Here is a 19,076-nt window from a genome sequence, read left to right on the forward strand (position 1 = left end):
AATATAAGTGGTGCATATATTCACCGGGATCAATTCAGACACTGGAGGGTAGGCTGTACAGATATCTAGTTACAGTACAACCGGTACAAAATTATGGAGAAACCAATCCTTAAACAATTTTGAAGTCACCTATGCACTGGAATGAGCTCCATAAATTTTACAGGAATTTAAAACGCCTTTAAAAGCTCTTGCACTAGGCAAACAATACCATAGCAGATCCCTTTCATCGGCGTTGTAGACTTTACTAGCAGTTAAATTATGGTGTTTAAACAAATTGCAAAAATTTTCTTTGTATTCTTCAGCTGCATTTTCATCTGCCAATCATAGCTCCCCACCTATGTCATGCTTCTAAACTCCATGACAAGTTCTGAAAATACACATTCAGTTTCTGACAATCCCAAATCATCACAGCACTATTTACCTTTTTCCATAATCATAGACCTAGTTACAGGTTTTCCTTCAGCCCCCTTTTGGCACAGAAAAACTTGTACAAAATTTCATCCATTGTTTGGGCCTTTTCAAAGTTTTTCTTGATGCAATGTCTTTTACTGCAACTGTCTGTGATGCAAACATTTGAAGTTGACCTACATTTTTTTTATGTCATAGATTGTTAAAGAACCAACTTTATAATCTTACATAATATTATTTTTATTCTCGCCTTTCTTAAACCAATTAATGATGTCAAGCTTTTGTTGTATCCATAATCGTAACATGTTTACATTTCACTTCCAATTTCTTTTGAGGGGTGCTTGGTTGAGAAAACATCTGCACAACAATGCTCATCACTACTGTAATTGTGATATAGGACAGCACTAATTGTGATAATACTTTAAAACACCACTTTTTAATCATTGTAGACAATTGGTGCATGAGAGACTCTGCCTGGCAGGTGACTGTTACAACTGTTGCACTACAGAACTTGAAATTATTGACTATTGCTGAGTGCAACTGAATTATTCTGAACGCGTCAAAATATTCAATGTATAAAACGATGTCTGATTATTGAATGTGCTCATCTCCCGGATGCCAGATTAATGGGTTTTACTGTATTACTGTTGAAAACAATCACAATTCTAGTTCAAAGGCCTTTTCCATTGGTACACCAATCTTTGTTACAGCTCCAACCTATCACTAGATGCCAACTGCATGTTGTCATGCTGTGGCAACAAACACTGGAACAACCATCTTACAGAACTTGCCTAGCACCTTCCCATTTTGAAATCTTTGGATAAATGGAACAAAACTTAGGTCACAGGTGTTCGACAATTATTCTATTTCGACCTCAAAGTCATGGTGTATTCATGAAACAAATGTTTGAACAGTCATGGTGACTACCTTGAAAAGTAATGATTAACAGATTCTCACAGAAATGTACCAAAATTATATTTATATTAACTTTCTGAACCACCCTCAGACAAGCTCATATATCACTTCAAAGTAGATTGCATTAGCTTGCAGTATTCATATTTTTCCATCCAATAACTGTTATTCAAACCCAATTTGAAACATTATGATCACATTTTTCTTTAAATGGTACTTATTGGTTTCACTACTGTTCTTAGTAAGTTATTTGGTGCCACCCTTACCGATAATATGTCTCCCATGTATAGCCTGTCAAGAAACTCATGAGTGAGCAACGCTCTTCGTTGGGGAAGTGGCCTTCCCACAAAGGACCCTGGAACTGCACTACAGGCATTTTCAAAATCAGTTGCCCATTTCCTGTCCAAAAATGTTGTGCAGCATATGGTGATTTATGTCAATTCTGCTAGTGCAATTTCAGTTACTAGCATTAGTCATTTCAGTTCGTGTATTTTGTGATATACTTAGTTATTCAGAAATGATGGATAACCATACTACATCACAAGAAAATGTGCATGATGCAAAGAAGGGATATATTCGGAGTAAAAAGGGTTCAATCCTCTAACATAATTACATCCTGTATTAAAGAGTTGAAACAAAAAGAACTGTTGGCTAATGCTGACAGTCCCAAACAAAGGTTGTATTTTATACAAAAATCAACCTTGCCACAACCAGATGCATGAGAAAAAAATGCAAAAATAAACCACACAGCTAGCTCGAATACCAAGAAAGACCGCTAACAATTATGGGAGGAAACCATTGTTATAGATTGCTATAGGAAATCAGTAATTCGACAAATGAGGAGAACTTTTGCATCAATCGAAAAATAGCGCCAACATTATGCAAATTACTTATCCTAACAATACAAAAAAATTCCATTTTCCTTGGCAGAAAACTGTTTTCACAAGACACTGTGGGATATAGGACTTCTCTAGAAGAGATATGTAAGTAAAAGAAATATTCTGATAGAGAGAACTGAGTTAATTGACTGGTGATGCAAATACTTTGTATAAGTAAGGAAATTAAGAGAGTGAGGGGGAATGTTCTTTAGTATTAAATACAAAATTATTAAGGCTTTTATGGCCACTTTTTGGCAAACTGCCTGTTGGCTTCTATCTCAGGTTCTTCAGCCGACATTTGTCTGATCATTTTTCTGGCGTTTCACCAGCACGAGTGGCAGGCATTGTCAAAGCTTCACGCTCCACTTCTGGTGATTAATTGGACCCATGTTTGCAGCTGCAGAGCATATGTACCTGGCGCGCAAACGTCCAAAGGCTTTTCTGTGGTCATTTCTGCTGCAGCTGCAACGGTCATTCGCTGCAGCACGGGAATCAAGGAACCATTTGTCTTGAGATTTTCTGCTTTCTTGTTGAAGGTAATCTACTATTTGTGTATTTCTATAGCTTCTTTGAACAAGCGGGTGTGATAGTTCTTCTTTACAGCCAGAACTTCTGTGTCAAGTGGTCAGCCTCACACAGCGTGTGCTCTGCCATGGCCATTTATTTATTTATTTATTGCTCCGTGGGACCACATTTAGGAGAAGTCTCCATGGTCATGGAACGAGTCAATACATGAAATTATAACATGATTGTAGAAACAGATAAAATGAAATATAAGAAACATATTCAGGCAACAAGTCGTTAGTTTAAATAAAGAAAATCAAGAATGTAACACTGGAATTTGCTTAATTTTTTAGCGCTTCCAGGAGCTCCTCGACAGAATAGAAGGAGTGAGCCATGAGGAAACTCTTCAGTTTAGACTTAAAAGTGTTTGGGCTACTGCTAAGATTTTTGAGTTCTTGTGGTAGCTTATTGAAAATGGATGCAGCAGAATACTGCACTCCTTTCTGCACAAGAGTCAAGGAAGTGCATTCCACATGCAGATTTGATTTCTGCCTAGTATTAACTGAGTGAAAGCTGCTAACTCTTGGGAATAAGCTAATATTGCTAACAACAAACGACATTAAAGAAAATACATACTGTGAGGGCAATGTCAAAATTCCCAGACTATTGAATAGGGGTCGACAAGAGGTTTTCGAACTTACACCATACATAGCTCGAACAGCCCGTTTTTGAGCCAAAAATACCCTTTTTCAATCAGAAGAATTACGCCAAAAATAATACCATATGACATAAGCGTATGAAAATATGCGAAGTATACTACTTTTCGTGTTGAAATGTCACTGATTTCAGATACTGTTCTAATGGTAAATAAAGCGGCATTTAGTTTCTGAACAAGATCCTGAACATGGGCTTTCCACAACAGCTTACTATCTATCCGTACGCCTAGGAACTTGAACTGTTCCGTCTCGCTTATAACATGCCCATTCTGTCTGATTAAAATGTCAGTTCTTGTTGAATTGTGAGTTAGAAACTGTAAAAACTGAGTCTTACTGTGATTTAGCATCAAATTATTTTCCACAAGCCACGTACTTATTTCATGAACTACATTATTTGATAATGTTTCAATATTACACACAAGATCCTTCACTACCAAGCTGGTGTCATCAGCAAACAAAAATATTTTTGAATCACCTGTAATACTAGAAGGCATATCATTTATATAAATAAGAAACAGCAGTGGCCCCAGCACCGACCCTTGGGGAACGCCCCATTTAACAGTGCCCCATTGGGACTGAACATCATTACCACTCTCAATATTGTGGAGGATTACCTTCTGCTTTCTGTTCTTAAAGTAGGAGGCGAACCAATTGTAAGCTACTCCCCTTACTCCATAATGTTCCAACTTCTGCAGTAATATTTTGTGGTCAACACAGTCAAAAGCCTTCGTTAGATCAAAGAAAACACCTAACGTTCGCAACCTTTTATTTAATCCGTCCAAAACCTCACAGAGAAAAGAGACTATAGCATTTTCAGTTGTTAAGCCATTTCTAAAACCAAACTGTACATTTGACAGCAAATTATGTGAATTTAAATGCTGCAGTAACCTTGTATATACAACCCTCTCGATAACTTTAGCAAACACCGATGGCATAGAAATAGGTCTATAATTGTCAACATTATCCCTGTCTCCCTTTTTATAAAGTGGCTTCACTACCGAGTACTTTAATCGGTCAGGAAACCGACCACTCCTAAAGGAAAAGTTACAGATATGGCTAAGTACTGAGTTAACATACGTGGAACAATACTTCAGTATTCTGCTAGATACCCCGTCATATCCATGAGAGTTCTTGGTCTTTAGTGATTTAATTATTAACTCAATCTCCCTCTTGTCAGTATCATGGAGGAGCATTTCAGGTAACAGTCTCAGAACACTTTTTTCTAAGAGCGCTATATGATTCCCTGTTGGGACTAGGTTTCTATTTAGTTCACCTGCTATATTCAGAAAGTGATTATTAAGTACTGTACATATATGTGACTTATCAGTAACACGGACATCCCCACTACGCACTGATTCTATATTCTCGACCTGTCTCTGCAGACCAGCCACTTCCTTTACGACTGACCATATGGTTTTAATTTTATCCTGAGACTTAGCTATTCTATCTGCATACCACATACTTTTTGCCTTCCTAATAACTTTTTTAAGCACCTTACAATACTGTTTGTAATGGGCTGCTGCATTTAGATTTTGACTGTTTCTAATGTTTTGATATAATTGCCACTTTGTTCTACAAGATATTCTTATCCCATCTTCTCCACCTGCTTCAACTTGCAATGTCACTTGTGTTCTATGATCCTGGTGTTGTTTGATCATCAAGTCATTCCAACATATACGTTTCCACATATGGATGATATGTGGCTCATTCCTGGCATTGCAAGTGGGTCCCTGTTCTCCTTTACTGCCTGAGAGGCTCTTTGATCTTCTTTGTCAGTTTGTAAATAGTCTTTACACCATGTTTGCGCAATATATGGCCAATTCTGTCCACTACTCTGGAAATGTATGGCAGAATGTGTTGTGCAAACATGGCGTAAAGACTATTTACAAACTGTCAAAGGAGACCAATGAGTGTTTCAGATTGGTAAAGCAAAAAGGGACCCACATGCAACCACAGGAATATACCACGTACCATGCATTTGCGGAGAAGTTTATGTTTGAATGGCTGGATGATCAATGAACACCACAATCACAGAACATAAGTGACATTGTAGGTTGGAGCATGCACTGTGTGAGACCGACTGCATAGTAAAATTCACTGAGACATACGTTCTGACTGTAGAGAAGAGCTATCACACCCACTTGTTCACAGAACCTATAGAAATACACAAACACGAGAACAGCTTCAGCGAGAATGAAGAAAGCTTCAAGGTAAATGGATCCTGGATTCCTGTGCTGCAGCAAACGACTGTTGCAGGTAGCATCTCTGGAGCTAGGCAGATGTGCGTATACGAAGCTCTCGCTAAGTTAAGTGATTAATATTGAAATAAGAGCTAATTCAGTTAATATTACATTTTAGACTAGTGTATATACTTCTTCTCCAGGCTATCTATTGAAGGTTTCACTTTTCTGAACGTATTTAAATCGAAAAGTAAGTATTTTTTCAAAGGCCGGTTGTCGCTAGTTTTGTTTACGTTTCTTAGGCGTAAATTTCGCGCGAGTGCAGACTTTCATTTTTAACTAGAGTTATCGCTTCAAAGTCAAATTAATTCATGTCGGTCATACAGAGCTAGGTAGTTAAAACTTTCGGAACTAAATTTAAAAGTTTGTTCACATTAGTGTTTATTTACGAATTAATAGGCTGCAGGTTACGAAACTACTGTGGTCTTGTGCCAACTTATTCTCTGCTTTTGTGTTAAGTTTGTCTATCAAACCATGTGTGACAAATGTGGTGTTTGCCGTAGAAATTTGAAAGAGGGGGTGTTCTGTGTAGACTGTAAATTATGATTTCATTGGGGTGAATGTGGAGGCAAGGAAACGAGAGTAGAAAATGAGGCTCTTCCATGGCAGAGTAGGTTATGTAGAAAGGACAGAAAATTCGCTGAACAGGAGGCAAAAATTTGGGCCCTTAAGGCTGAATTAGAAAATGCGGACTTGGAATTATGTAGGTTAAGGGAGAAAAAAAGAGACTGGGAACTGGGAAAAGGTAGCAAGCAAAGAGCGAAATAGGGAAACACTTGAAAAAACTGCAGAAATTCAATTAGTAAATCAGTTTGGCTTAATATCTGAAGTGGAGGAAGGGCCTCATCCAGATGTAGCTGAAAGTAAGTTGAAGTAGAATATTAGCATAAAGAAAGAAGACAGGTCGGGATCAAACCAGAATAGGAATAGAAGAATTCTACTTATAGGCAGCAGTCATGGGAGGGATGTGGGCCAGCAGCTTCAGGAGAAATTAAATGCAGGGTACCACGACACAAGTTTTGTGAAACCAAGTGCTAGCCTTAGCCAAGTGACAGAAAACTTAGGTCAGCTATGCAAGGACTTTGAGAAGAAAGATCTGGTAATTATAGTTGAGGGAGCAGGAAACAGCCTGCCTATGAATCCAAGATACAGTATTAGGAGTGACCTGGATAAAATAGGAGCAGAAACTGAGCACACAAATGTGGGCTTTATGGAGGTCTTTCAGCGCTATGATCAGTCATGGGTAAACACTGTTGTAAGGCATGTTAACATTGAGCTGAACAGGACGCTCCAGACACCGGCAAAATCTCACATTAAGTGTTGATCCAGTAAATGCTATTGGTAGGTGGGGATACACTACACACGGCCTGCACCTGAAAAGGATGGGAAAAAGTAAGTTAGCTTCTCTATTAACAGAAACTGTACAAGGGGGGTGATCCCTGTGGTTAATGGGTCAGTTAATGGGTCCAGGCAGATGACAATCAAGATAAATAGAATAAAAGAAACTTCATGTACAGTAAATAGGGGTAAAGCTAGGGGCAGCATCAACTTACTTCATCAAAATATCAGGGGAATAAAAAATTAAGTAGATGAGCTATTAGTGTGTTTAGATGATCTCAAAAATAAGAATGAGATTGATATACTCTGTCTGTCTCAACACCATGTAACTGTGGGCATCGAGACTGTCAGTATCAGTGGGTATAATTTAGCATCTTACACTTGTAGATCTAGGATGGATAAAGGAGGAGTTGCCATTTTCAATTTTGTGTTGATCAGCACTTTGATGTTTGTGCATGTGAACTTCAGCTAGATAATGTAGTATTGATATTAGCAACAGTGTACAGGTCCCCATCAGGAGAGTGGGAGCTATTCATAAAAAAAGTTTGACTCCCTATTATGCTGTCTGTCAGACAAAAAGAAGAAGTTATTAATCTGTGGTGATTTCAGTGTAAACTTTCTAAATAATTCTGAGAGGAAAAGTGGTCTAGAAGTGTTATTAACAACATATAACTTAGAAACAGTGATCAACCTCCCTACACGTATAGCTCAAGACAGTAGCGCGCTAATAGATAATGTATTTTTACAGAAAGAGGATGTAAAACAAACACATGCTTTCCCTGTGGTAAATGGATTGTCAGATCATGATGCACAACTGATTAACTTACAAAACCTAACAGGGTGTACAGTTTGGAAACCATTAAGTAGAAGTGTAAGGTCGCTCAACCCAGTACCTAAAGAGCATTTCAAAGAAAGCTTTAGAAATGTTAATTGGGGAGATGCATATAATGAGCCAAATGCTAATGACAAATGAAACATATTTCTTGATAAATTTATATCCATTTTTGAACATTGTTTCCCAAAGAAAATTACTAAATGTAACACCACACACTTTTCAAAGAAACCTTGGATTACTACAGGTATTAAAGTGTCTTCAGAAAGGAAAAAAAGGAAAAAAAAAACTGTACGAGACAGCAAGAACTAGTAAAGATCCAGAAGTAGTTTTACACTACAAAAATTATTGTAAAATGCTGAGAAAAGTTGTAAGGAAATCAAGAAATGTGTATGTTAGAGAAGAAATTAACAATTCTGGCAATACAATAAAATCAATATGGAATGTTGTTAGAACGGAGACAGGAAAAGTAACCACTGGGGTAGGTAGTATTACTATTAATGAGAATGAGACCATCCTAACCAACAGTACACAAGTAGCTAATGTATTTAACAATCATTTCTTAAGTGTAGGAGAAAAAATTGGTGAGAACAGTTCAAAAGAAAAAGCTAGGCAGAACATGGAAGAGTCCGTTTTGAAAAAAATTTAGTCAGATTAAGTTTCACCTAACAACTTCTTGTGAAATAAGTAAAATTATTAAATCTCTGAAAAATAAATGTTCTGTTGGAATAGATGTCATCTCTAATAGGATATTAAAACAATGTGGAGCAATTACAGCTGATGTTCTGAGTCACATATGTAATGCATCATTAACTCTAAGGTATTTTCCCAGGCAGGTTAAAATACGCCATTGTCAGGCCGCTCTACAAAAAGGGGGACACCACAGATGTCAATAATTATCGGCCAGTATCCTTGCTTACAGCATTTTCAAAAATCTTTGAGAAAGTAATGTACTCAGGAGTGGTTAGCCATCTCAACAGTACAGGGATACTTAGTAAATCACAGTTCAGATTTCAAAAATGCTGTTCCACTGAGACAAGAATATCCAATTTCACTGTCCACATAATAGAGTCTTTAAATAGTAAAATGTCACCACTAGGAATTTTCTGTGACTTGTCCAAAGCATTTGACTGTGTGAACCATGACATTATGTTACAGAAATTACAGTTCTAGGGTACAAATGGACTAGCATATGAGTGGTTTAAGTCGTACCTACAGAACACGAAGCAAAAAGTTTCCTTATATGGGTCAAGTGATTTAAATAAGTTTGCCACTTCATCTAACTGGGGTGAAATTACATTAGGTGTTCCACAGGGTTCAATCATGTGTCCCCTTCTGTTCTTGATATTTGTGAACAACCTCCCCTCCTATCTGAAACAGGAAGCTGATCTGACACTGTTTACTGATGATACAAGCATCATTATTAATCTGGTAAAAGAAACTCCAATTGAAAATGATACAGATAAGGTCTTTGGAAAAGTCATTAATTGGCTTTCTGCAAATGGGCCTGCTCCAAACTTTGAAAAAACACAGTACATCCAATTTTCTGCTCCAAAAAGTACAGTTCCTTCAATAAATATAACACATCAACAGAAGTCAGTAGACAGTGTAGAGTATACTAAGTTTTTGGGTGTACACATAGATGAGAATCTTAACTGGAAAATTCATATTTTGGATCTTCTAAAGCGACTAGGTTCAACAACTTTTGCAATCAGAATAATTGCCAATTTTGAGGATATAGAAATTAGTAAGCTAACATACTTTGCATACTTTCACTCTCTCATGTCATACGGAATAATATTTTGGGATAACTCAACATTTAGACAAGAAGTTCACAGCTCAAAAGAAAGTGGTTAGAATAATGTGTGGGGTTCATAGTCGCACATCTTGTAGACAGATTTTTAAAAGATTGGGAATTCTTACAACAGCCTCACAGTACATTAACTCACTAATGAAATTTGTTCTCAACAACATGGGCCAGTTTAAAAACAACAGTGACTTTCATGATTATAATACCAGAAAAAAGAAAGACTTATACTATCCTTTACTCAACCTATCTTTGGCACAGAAAGGCGTAAAATATGCTGGTATAAAAATTTTCGACAAATTACCAGATGAAATAAAATGTCTGACAGACAGCAGGAATAGCTTCAAAAATAAATTGAAATCGTATCTCCTTGACAACTCCTATATCATAGATGAATCCTTGAATAGGAAAAAATAAATCTAAAAATATAGTATAGGCATTGTGTGCCTTTTAAGGGAATAGGGTAAATAATAGAAATATTAATCCTTAACTCTAATAAAATCTTGTTTCATATGTGCATTCTTTGTGCACTTGACACGTTCCACATCATAACGGCTACCATACAGTGCGATTGATCAACGGAACATGCAACCAACTAACTAACTAACAAGAGGAGAACTGCACTGGAACTGACAGCAGAAAAGCCTTTTGATGTTGCACACCAAGTACACATAGTCTGCGGCTGCAAGATTGGCTCCAGTCCACCACCAGCAATGCAAGGTGAAGCTTTGACAATGCCAGCCACTTGTGCTGGTGAAATGTCAGAAAAATCATTCATCAAATGTTCTTTTACATTGATGAAACTTATCTTGGTAACAAATGTTGTCTGGGTCCTGGCATTGATGGAACCATGGACAATGTTAGTGGAAGCAACAGGATTATTGTGATAAATACTGGGTCTAATGCTGGCTTTCTTTATTGGTCTATATCAATGTTATTCTCTTCAAAACATTTCCCATTACACACGTCAGCACCTGAAATACTTCTGGAACTCTGTTGGACAGCTTTTAGTCCTCTCAGCAACCCGTATTTAATTTAATTTTAGCTTATAGCAAACTGCCACTTTAAAGTTTACTTTAATTTTGAGAACAAAAAAAGTCACATGGAGCAAACATCAGAGCTAGGCGATAATTACAGTATTGTTTTAAGACCAAAATTCATGAACACACTAAGAAATGTGAGAAAGTGCATTATCGTGGAGTAAAAACTGTAAAATTCTTCTGCCACAAATCCAGACTTTCTTACAGATTTCTTCACGCAAATGACACTGAACTTGTAAGTAGTACTCCTTATTCTTCATTTCATCTTGTGCAAGAACTCATAGTACAGTATACTGTTAAAACTGAAGACCACAGTGAGCATAACCATATAACCTTCATACCGACTGCATTTGCCGAGTTTTTTTTTTTTTTTTTTTTTTTTTTTTTTTTTTTTTTTTTTTTTTTAAATAATCCAGGTTGCTTCCGTTGGGATGATTGAGCCTAAGTTTCAACGTCATATCTGTCAAATCACATTTCCCCACCTATTATGTCTGGTTTTAATAGTTTGATATTACTGTTGACTTCATCTAATGACTGCTGAACAACTTGCACTCACTGCTGTTATTGTTCACAATTCAATAATTTCAGAACAAATTTACCCGAAACATCTGATACAATTAATTTTATGGCATGAGCCAACAGATATGCCAACATCATCACTAACTTCTCTAATTGCAATCTGGTGATCTTTCACAGTCACTTCTTTCACTTTTTCCACGATTTCATTGGCTGATGTGCTGGGGCACCCAGGACGCTCGTCATCTACAATGTCGTCAAGGCCTTCTTTGAAATGCTTACACCACTTGTAAACCCCTGGTTTACTCATAGCAGCCTCATCAAAAACAATACGTTACAGTTCTAAAACTTTGATGCACTATATTCCATTCTTACAACAAAATTTAATACAAATTCTCTAATCCATTTTCTTATAAAATAAATAACTGCTATTACTATCAAAACACTCGTAACCTTTTTGACAGCTGAAACAGACTAAATATCCAATATGCCTAATACTGTATAGATACTTTTCAGACATGTCTAAAAACACAATTACAAAAACATGGTGCAAACGAGACAATACAATATGCAAAATTACAAATTCCTCGTTATTTTTTAAAGACTTCTTGTGTAGCAAGAATTGTTGCATCTCAATGCAGCCTTTAAAACAAAACTTCTACCTCTTAGTAGCAAAGTAAGAATAAGCCTTGAATTCTACAGAATAACTGCACTATATGGTGTTCAAAACTGTATTGGAATAGCCATCATTTTAGGAGGAGATAGTAGACGAACAAGCATTCAGATGAACAGGCATTCAGTTCTATATTTGAAGTAGATATATGGCTCCTGACTTCCACTCCTATGTTAATATAATTTACTCTACAACGTTCTGTTCCTGACGAAGGCAATCGCCTTTTGTATTCTGTACGGTATTAATGCATTTATTTAAAGATAAATGCTGCCCCCACATAGCTGTACACTTTGCCACCACAGATTCAAAGCATGCACTTCAACAAGGCCAGTAGAGCTTTGTGACATAGCCTGTAGAAGCACCTTGTGACATAGCGGGGACGGCAGAGTGGGACTCAGTTGCTCACTCATGAGCTTACAGACAAGCTATAACAGTTTATGTTAGCTGTAACACTGGCAGTTGAGAGCACTAAATTCTTTGGATGACATTTAAATAATAAACATAAAAACTACAGTTCAAATACAAAAATAAGAATTATCATATTTTACCCTTCAGCTGCACTGTATGAGAAGTCTTGATGAAAAACATCAGGTAAATCTGATATGTTTCCATATAAAGTTTCATTTGATCTCTGAAGACAAGTACCACCATATTCACAAGGATTTACTTCACATTCATTTATATCAATTTCACAGTTCTTGCCTGCAAAAATAATGATGATAATGCATTAGTTAAATGTTAAATAACTTTTTTAAACTTTGGTAATCAAAACAAACTTTAATCAATTGTAGAATCTTAAAATGCTGCCTGGTGAAACAGTAGCACAAACAGCAATCTGCAGTATCAAAATATCAGGGGTGATAAGGAACTTTCAGTTTGAAGGCTGTACAGTCCACAACCAGTATGCCAATCAGGCAAAGCTGCAGTCAGCATTGAGGCAATCATCCAACCAACACACAAGGTTGAAGATACCCATTTGTAAAATACCATGTCCTGCTGCGTGAAGAAGTCTGAAACCGCCTGCTGCACATCCTCCTCTGACAGGAAGTGTCAACCCTTCAAGGCCTTTTTTAAGGGACCAAAGGCATCACATAGGGACAGATCAGGACTATGGGACAGATGCTCAACTGTCTTTCACTTGAGTTGGTGTAACTTCTGCCTTACAACATTTGTGATATGATGACGTGAGTTATCATGAAGCAGCAGCACCACCCACAACAGTGGTGTTTGACAGAAATGCTGCTCCATACAAATTCTTCATTCTCCGATGTTTGCCTTTTAAGCCAACAAAAGAAAAACAGCACATTAGTTCTGTTTGGATGCATCTGGTAATAACATCACCACAGTTCACATTTCTGCATTTATAGCATGCATGTTGGAAATACATAAATGCTACACTAATCCATTGCCTACATGTTGTTACTTATGAACCCACATCAAAGTTGTGCTACATTGCACATATATGCACAACACCAGCACCCTCAAATGTAAATTTCTTGATTGTTCCATACGCATGTTCTGTCTTACGCACTTGTCACAATGTTAAATGGGGCAACACATAATGTTGGATTAGATTTACTTTCATTCCAATTGATCCGTAGTGAGGAGGTCCTCCAGGATGTAGAACACGTCAGAAAAACAATAATACATGACAAATATTTACAACTGAAACAAATAAGCTAATGTACCTTCCACAGGTCCCAAGTGGAATGATCGTCTCTCTCTCTTTTTTTTTTTTTATGAACACTATATGAAAGAATCATTTTACAAACTCTCATTTACTAAGATCGGAGAGTAGTACTATACTGCAAAATTCTAGGATACAAAAACAGTGTATAACAACAATTATTATACACAAGGTGAGTCATTCAAACTGTTCAGCTAAAATACATTACTGAAGACTAAGTAGTTTTGATTTCACTGACATAAATAGCAGACAAGCAGAAAGGGTGCAGTACCCTTGCATGTTTGAATGCAATATAATCACTGACGCCAACGCTTAGTAGCAGGCTCAGCAAACAAAGGGAAGTTTGTGGCTGACTGCTGTGAGCCTTTGGTGGGCCTAGATGAAAGACTGTTTCATGTTTGATTTGGTGGTAAAATATTAGCAACAAATGTGTAACTTTCAAGTGTTTATATAATGGAGAGCTGATTGATATTAATAAACAGCATTTAAATTGAACTGAGTTATGTAATTTAGTAGTAGAAGAAATCTCATTCACAACAGCCATAAATATACACCTCAACATCAAGTAAACAGATGTTTAAGAATCAACACAGAAGTAGTACACCAAACAGGAGAAGGAATAGCATCACTATAGTCATCAAAAAGAATATCATTACACATGGCGACAGTGCCCTAAAATGTCTAGGAGTAACTATCCAGAGTGGCCTTATGTGGAATTACCATATAAAACAAATAGTGAGAGAAACAGATGCCAGACTCTGACACATGGGAAATGTAACTCATCCACAAAGGAAGAGGCTTATAAGGCGCTTTTTTGGCCTTTTCTTGAGTACTGTTCATGTATCTGCGATCCCTACAACATATGACTGATATAAAAGAAGTAAAAAAGAGAGTCTGTGTCGCATGGCCACCAAGAGCTGTTGCATAACGATTTGATTCACGGATCCAGTTATATGGCTCCTTCCGTGTATAGCGATTTTACGACTATGACGTGTGGGGCCTGAAGATTGCATCAATGTAATGCCGAAACTGGTAGCACATAAGAAGTTTATAAAATAAATTTCTACAATACATACGGCTGTTGGTAAATCATTGCATCAAGAAATACATGCCAGCCATCGTCCCACGGTCCATAATGGATCAACGAAGATTCTTCCCTCAAGGACACCTGATATAATGTAACTTCCTTAGTGGTGCCAAAAGTGTATGGAGACTGATCTTGGCTAAACAGATACTGTTGATTTGATTAGCAAATTACCAGAGATGGTATAAGGGGACTGTCTGGATCAAATCAATTCTGTACTTTTAACCCCACTTTTATAATATCTACCATTTTTATACCATTATTGATCTTATCGCAAATAACTACATTACCTTGGAAACTTATAATATAATATATTACATGTGTTAGAATCCATGTGTAGTACATTCTCTAAGGGACAAATGTCAATAACAATGGTTATTCATTAGCACATCAAGAAGAACAAAATTCACATAGGGATTACCTCTGTATCCAGGATGACACCTGCATTCATAGTCCTTAAATCCGTCTATACACTCTCCTCCATTCTGGCATGGATTTTGTTGGCAGTCGTCAATATTTAGTTCACAGTGTGGACCTTCATAACCAGTGTTTGTACAGTTACACATATAGCTGTTAATGCCATCAATACAGATTCCTCCATTTGAACAAGGTGAAGACTAAGGAACAAAAGGTACATCTGGTGTAAAAACAACTACAGTAGTCATAAGAAAATAATTTCAGTATAAAATTCAAAACACTTTACCATGCATTCATTTATATTAGCAGTGCATGTCACTCCTGTAAATCCTGGCATACATTGACAGGAAAATGACCCAATTTCATCTATACATATTCCATCATTTTCACACGGTTGAGATTCACACTCGTTAATGTCCGTTTCACAGTCATGACCTGTAACATTACATCATTGCAACACGACACAGTAAAAAAACACTATCTCCTGTTCTCTACTATCTGAATTTATTATATGAACTATTTCAAACAATATAATGCACTTACAACATGGTAACACTTAATAATGTTCAGACATTTGCGTTCAAGAAACTTTATTATGACATAGCAAGACAAACCGACTTCAGAGCACACTGTAAGATGTGAAGTCTGCAGACTTTGAAACAGAGCAGGCTGAACCTACCTTTTCCTCTTATTGCACCCCACTAATAATTTTTTGTCTCCTTTTTAACTTTTCAGTCTGGTACCTATGAAGTAACTGTGTAATATGTACTCAAATTTATAAAAACTTTAATCAGACTTTGATTCACTTAAATTCATTATTCAGGCTTTTCTATTTGCTGTACTGATTACATTAGTGTTATTAATTTTGCTGAAAATTGTGTTAATTAAAAGTTATTAACAAATAAAACTTCATTATGGTACGAGACAGATAACTTTGGCCAAGCTAATCACAGGAGTCAGGTATGTTGACACCACTCATCAGAAATACCAACATCCAGACTTTACAGTAACATACTTTGATTGCCCTGAAACTAACTTCAGCCCCAGATCTACGATTTTTCTGAACTGGGGCAAAAACTTGATAATGGCGCCCTCCTCCCCCCCCCCCCCCCCCCACTTTTCAGCATTTGAGATATATGAAATCGGTTTTTCCAAAAATACGTTCATCTTGTAGCAAGAAGTGAAGTACAGTGACGTGTGATAGAAGAATGCTGTGTGAAGAGGTGTAACACTTAAGACAAATAACATGTCTTACATTTCCTCAAACATATAAGTTTTATATATCAACTAAGAATACTGGGAAAAAGTATGATATGATTGGAAAGAAGGATGTACAAGAGTAACGAGTGCATACAGGGAGAATGGTAATCCTTATTGTTGCTTTAATAGATATATCATAACTGTCATCTGAAGCTGAAAGTGTTATTCAGTTCTCTAATAAAATGTGGGAGGTTATTCCAGAGTCAGGTTCCTGCTACTGGGAAGGACTTTGAGAAAGTGGCTGAACAATGAAGTGTGACAGAGAGGATTTTGCTCTCATGGGAACAGGTGTTTCTGCCAATTTTTCAGATAACAGTGTTAGGGTCAAGGAGAGATATGAGGGACAGTGTTTGTTGATAAGTCAGTACACAAGACAGAGGGCACAGAAATCTCTGCGTTTGTCTGCACACAGCTAGGATAGCACTGCATATGATGGTGAAATATGAAGTTTCTTTTTCAGGTCAAGAGGAAATAGTGTCACATAGAATGGACAAAACAAGACAGAATGGGTTAGGAAAGACTGTGCTCGTGTGGAACATGCAGGAGACGGAGTATGGGATCAAAAAGGTAAAACGGGGATACGGAAGATCCTAAGTAAGAGAAAAAGATAAAAATACAAGAGAAGTTTAAACAGATGAACTAGAAGGGAATAAAAAGGTAACAGTGTGTGTGTGTGTGTGTGTGTGTGTGTGTGTGTGTGTGTGTGTGTGGCAGGCATGAAAGCAAGAGGGTGGGAACAGGAAGGTAGTGGAGACAAGTACATGATGGCATCAAGTCGAGATTGAGGTTACAGACATTACAGGAACAAAGAATTTGGCAAAGCGTTCAGCATACTTGGAAGTAAGGAAAAGAAGTTTAAAGTATATAGTGGACCAATTTTATGTGCTCCAATTTTGCATTTTTTGCGATTCTACGCCACAAATTCGTAGCCCCTGTGAAAAACCCCATAAGGTCAATGCTAAAAATTCCCAGTTTTTACATTTCTTCCTAGTAAGATTTACTCAATTCTAGGTTCTTTCTTGACATCTCACTTTACTTTGCTCATTTTCTTCCTATTGACATATGATGTGACTAAATGAGTTATAATTGGCACAAAAGACAGACAGTTCTCAGCGTGAGTGATGGCAGAATTAAAGGAATATTTTTGGCTGTTGCAGAGAGGGGAGATGTTAGAGAGGAAATGCTGACGTAATCCACTCTTGGTGTTGCCAACATACCTTGCAACATTTAGCTTCACCCCGCAACGACGATAGGTCGAGTACGTTTCACGCTACTTTTTGCAGGAATTGACGTAATCATAATGTGGTGGCACTGTGAAGGCGACCAGGAATGAGGCTATCAATTTGTCGATTGCTATATGATTTCTATTGCCCATCGTTTCACTTGCAGCAATTTAAGCTGTTCTCTTAGGTTCCTGCCTAACCACACACTCGGAAATCCCCATATATTCAGAAATGAACAGCAAAGTATTTGTGACCAGGAACAATATGAATTTTATTGCTGCTCATTTCATTCACAGAAATGTAAGCAGTGCTCTTAGGTTTCTGTGTACCACACACTCGGGAATCGCCACACATTTGGAAATAATCAGGCAAATAATTATTTCGTAGTTCGTTCTCTATCCACTAAGTTGAAAAAAAATATTGGCATTCAGGAGTTTTGAACTTGTAACCTCTAAGCCAGCTAACCATTATGTTATTCATTAAGCTAAAGGTTACTGATCTGAATTTTGTATGGTGCATTAGCTACCATAAATCTCTTGAAGTCTTACATCAATGATGCTTTCTTAATTGACTTTTAATGATATGTGTGACATATTTGTGGTATACTTTCAATGCACTGCTTTGAAATGGCATATTGTGCACATACGTCACACAGTATGAAGGAAATGAATAATCGAAATGCACACAGTTCACAGCGTTCACAAAAATTGATAATCACTAGTAACATCACAACTGCAAAGAGTAGTGTGAAGTCGCATAGATACTGTGACAGGAAACATGTTTCTGTTGGAAACATTGTTTCCTGCAGTGTATCAAGTCTGTTTCCGACGTTGTTTCTTGTTTCCGTTTCTTTCCACACCGGCAGTAAACATTTCTCAGTGTATTTACATCGTCTGCAATGCTATTTGTTGCACTGTTTTCATATTGTCTGCCACGTCGTGTCTAGAGATGATGCAACTGTAATATGGGCTGCTGCATTATTAATACTCGAAGGTTCACGCAAACACAACAAAAGATGCCATCGTTCAATCTTTTTTTATTTGTTTATTGTGACTTGTGACCTGAAAGCCATAAGCATCTCTGAGTGTTTCACAGTTTTACAGAATAAGGCTGCATTTATCACAAAATTTTGTAATCGTTTTTAAAACTACGATATTATTTGATGGAGAGTTTATGTAGTAGTTGGTAATGGTTGACAAAATCGGATTAGTTGCTGCAAGAAATAGATTTGTTGGTTTGCATAGAGTCATTTGCTGAAAGTTACCTGCCAGCAGACAGTACACAACTCATAACTAGGCCATTAAAAAATAACATAGTGGAATTTGCAAATAAGTGTTTGGTACAGTTTTGGTTAAAATAACATCCAGGTTTTGAGTGATTTTTTGTTTGGAAAAGGCTGTGAGTTAGAAAGTCTTATTTAATTTTTCTGTCAACAGTGTGTACAAAAATTAAACATTTATGCGATAAGCTAAGAAATGTGACTGTCATACTGGGGTTAGAGAGGAAATTACACATTCAAGTAAAGCAAACAATAGCAACAG

At 37.0% G+C, this 19,076-nt stretch overlaps 1 protein-coding gene across 1 annotated transcript in view; it reads right to left on the bottom strand.

The window, feature by feature from the left end:
• Positions 1 to 19,076, bottom strand: part of LOC126248896 (protein crumbs) — a 354,721-nt gene that overhangs the window by 134,604 nt on the left and 201,041 nt on the right. Inside the window, exons 15-17 of the mRNA XM_049950366.1 lie at positions 15,339 to 15,487; positions 15,057 to 15,252; positions 12,413 to 12,566 (exon numbers count right to left, since the gene is read on the bottom strand). Of these exons, the coding sequence (XP_049806323.1) occupies positions 12,413 to 12,566; positions 15,057 to 15,252; positions 15,339 to 15,487 (499 nt within the window). The remainder of the gene's footprint in view (positions 1 to 12,412; positions 12,567 to 15,056; positions 15,253 to 15,338; positions 15,488 to 19,076) is intronic.

The sequence above is a fragment of the Schistocerca nitens genome, chromosome 3, assembly GCF_023898315.1.
Source record: "Schistocerca nitens isolate TAMUIC-IGC-003100 chromosome 3, iqSchNite1.1, whole genome shotgun sequence".
In the NCBI taxonomy this organism is placed as follows: Eukaryota; Metazoa; Arthropoda; class Insecta; order Orthoptera; family Acrididae; genus Schistocerca; species Schistocerca nitens.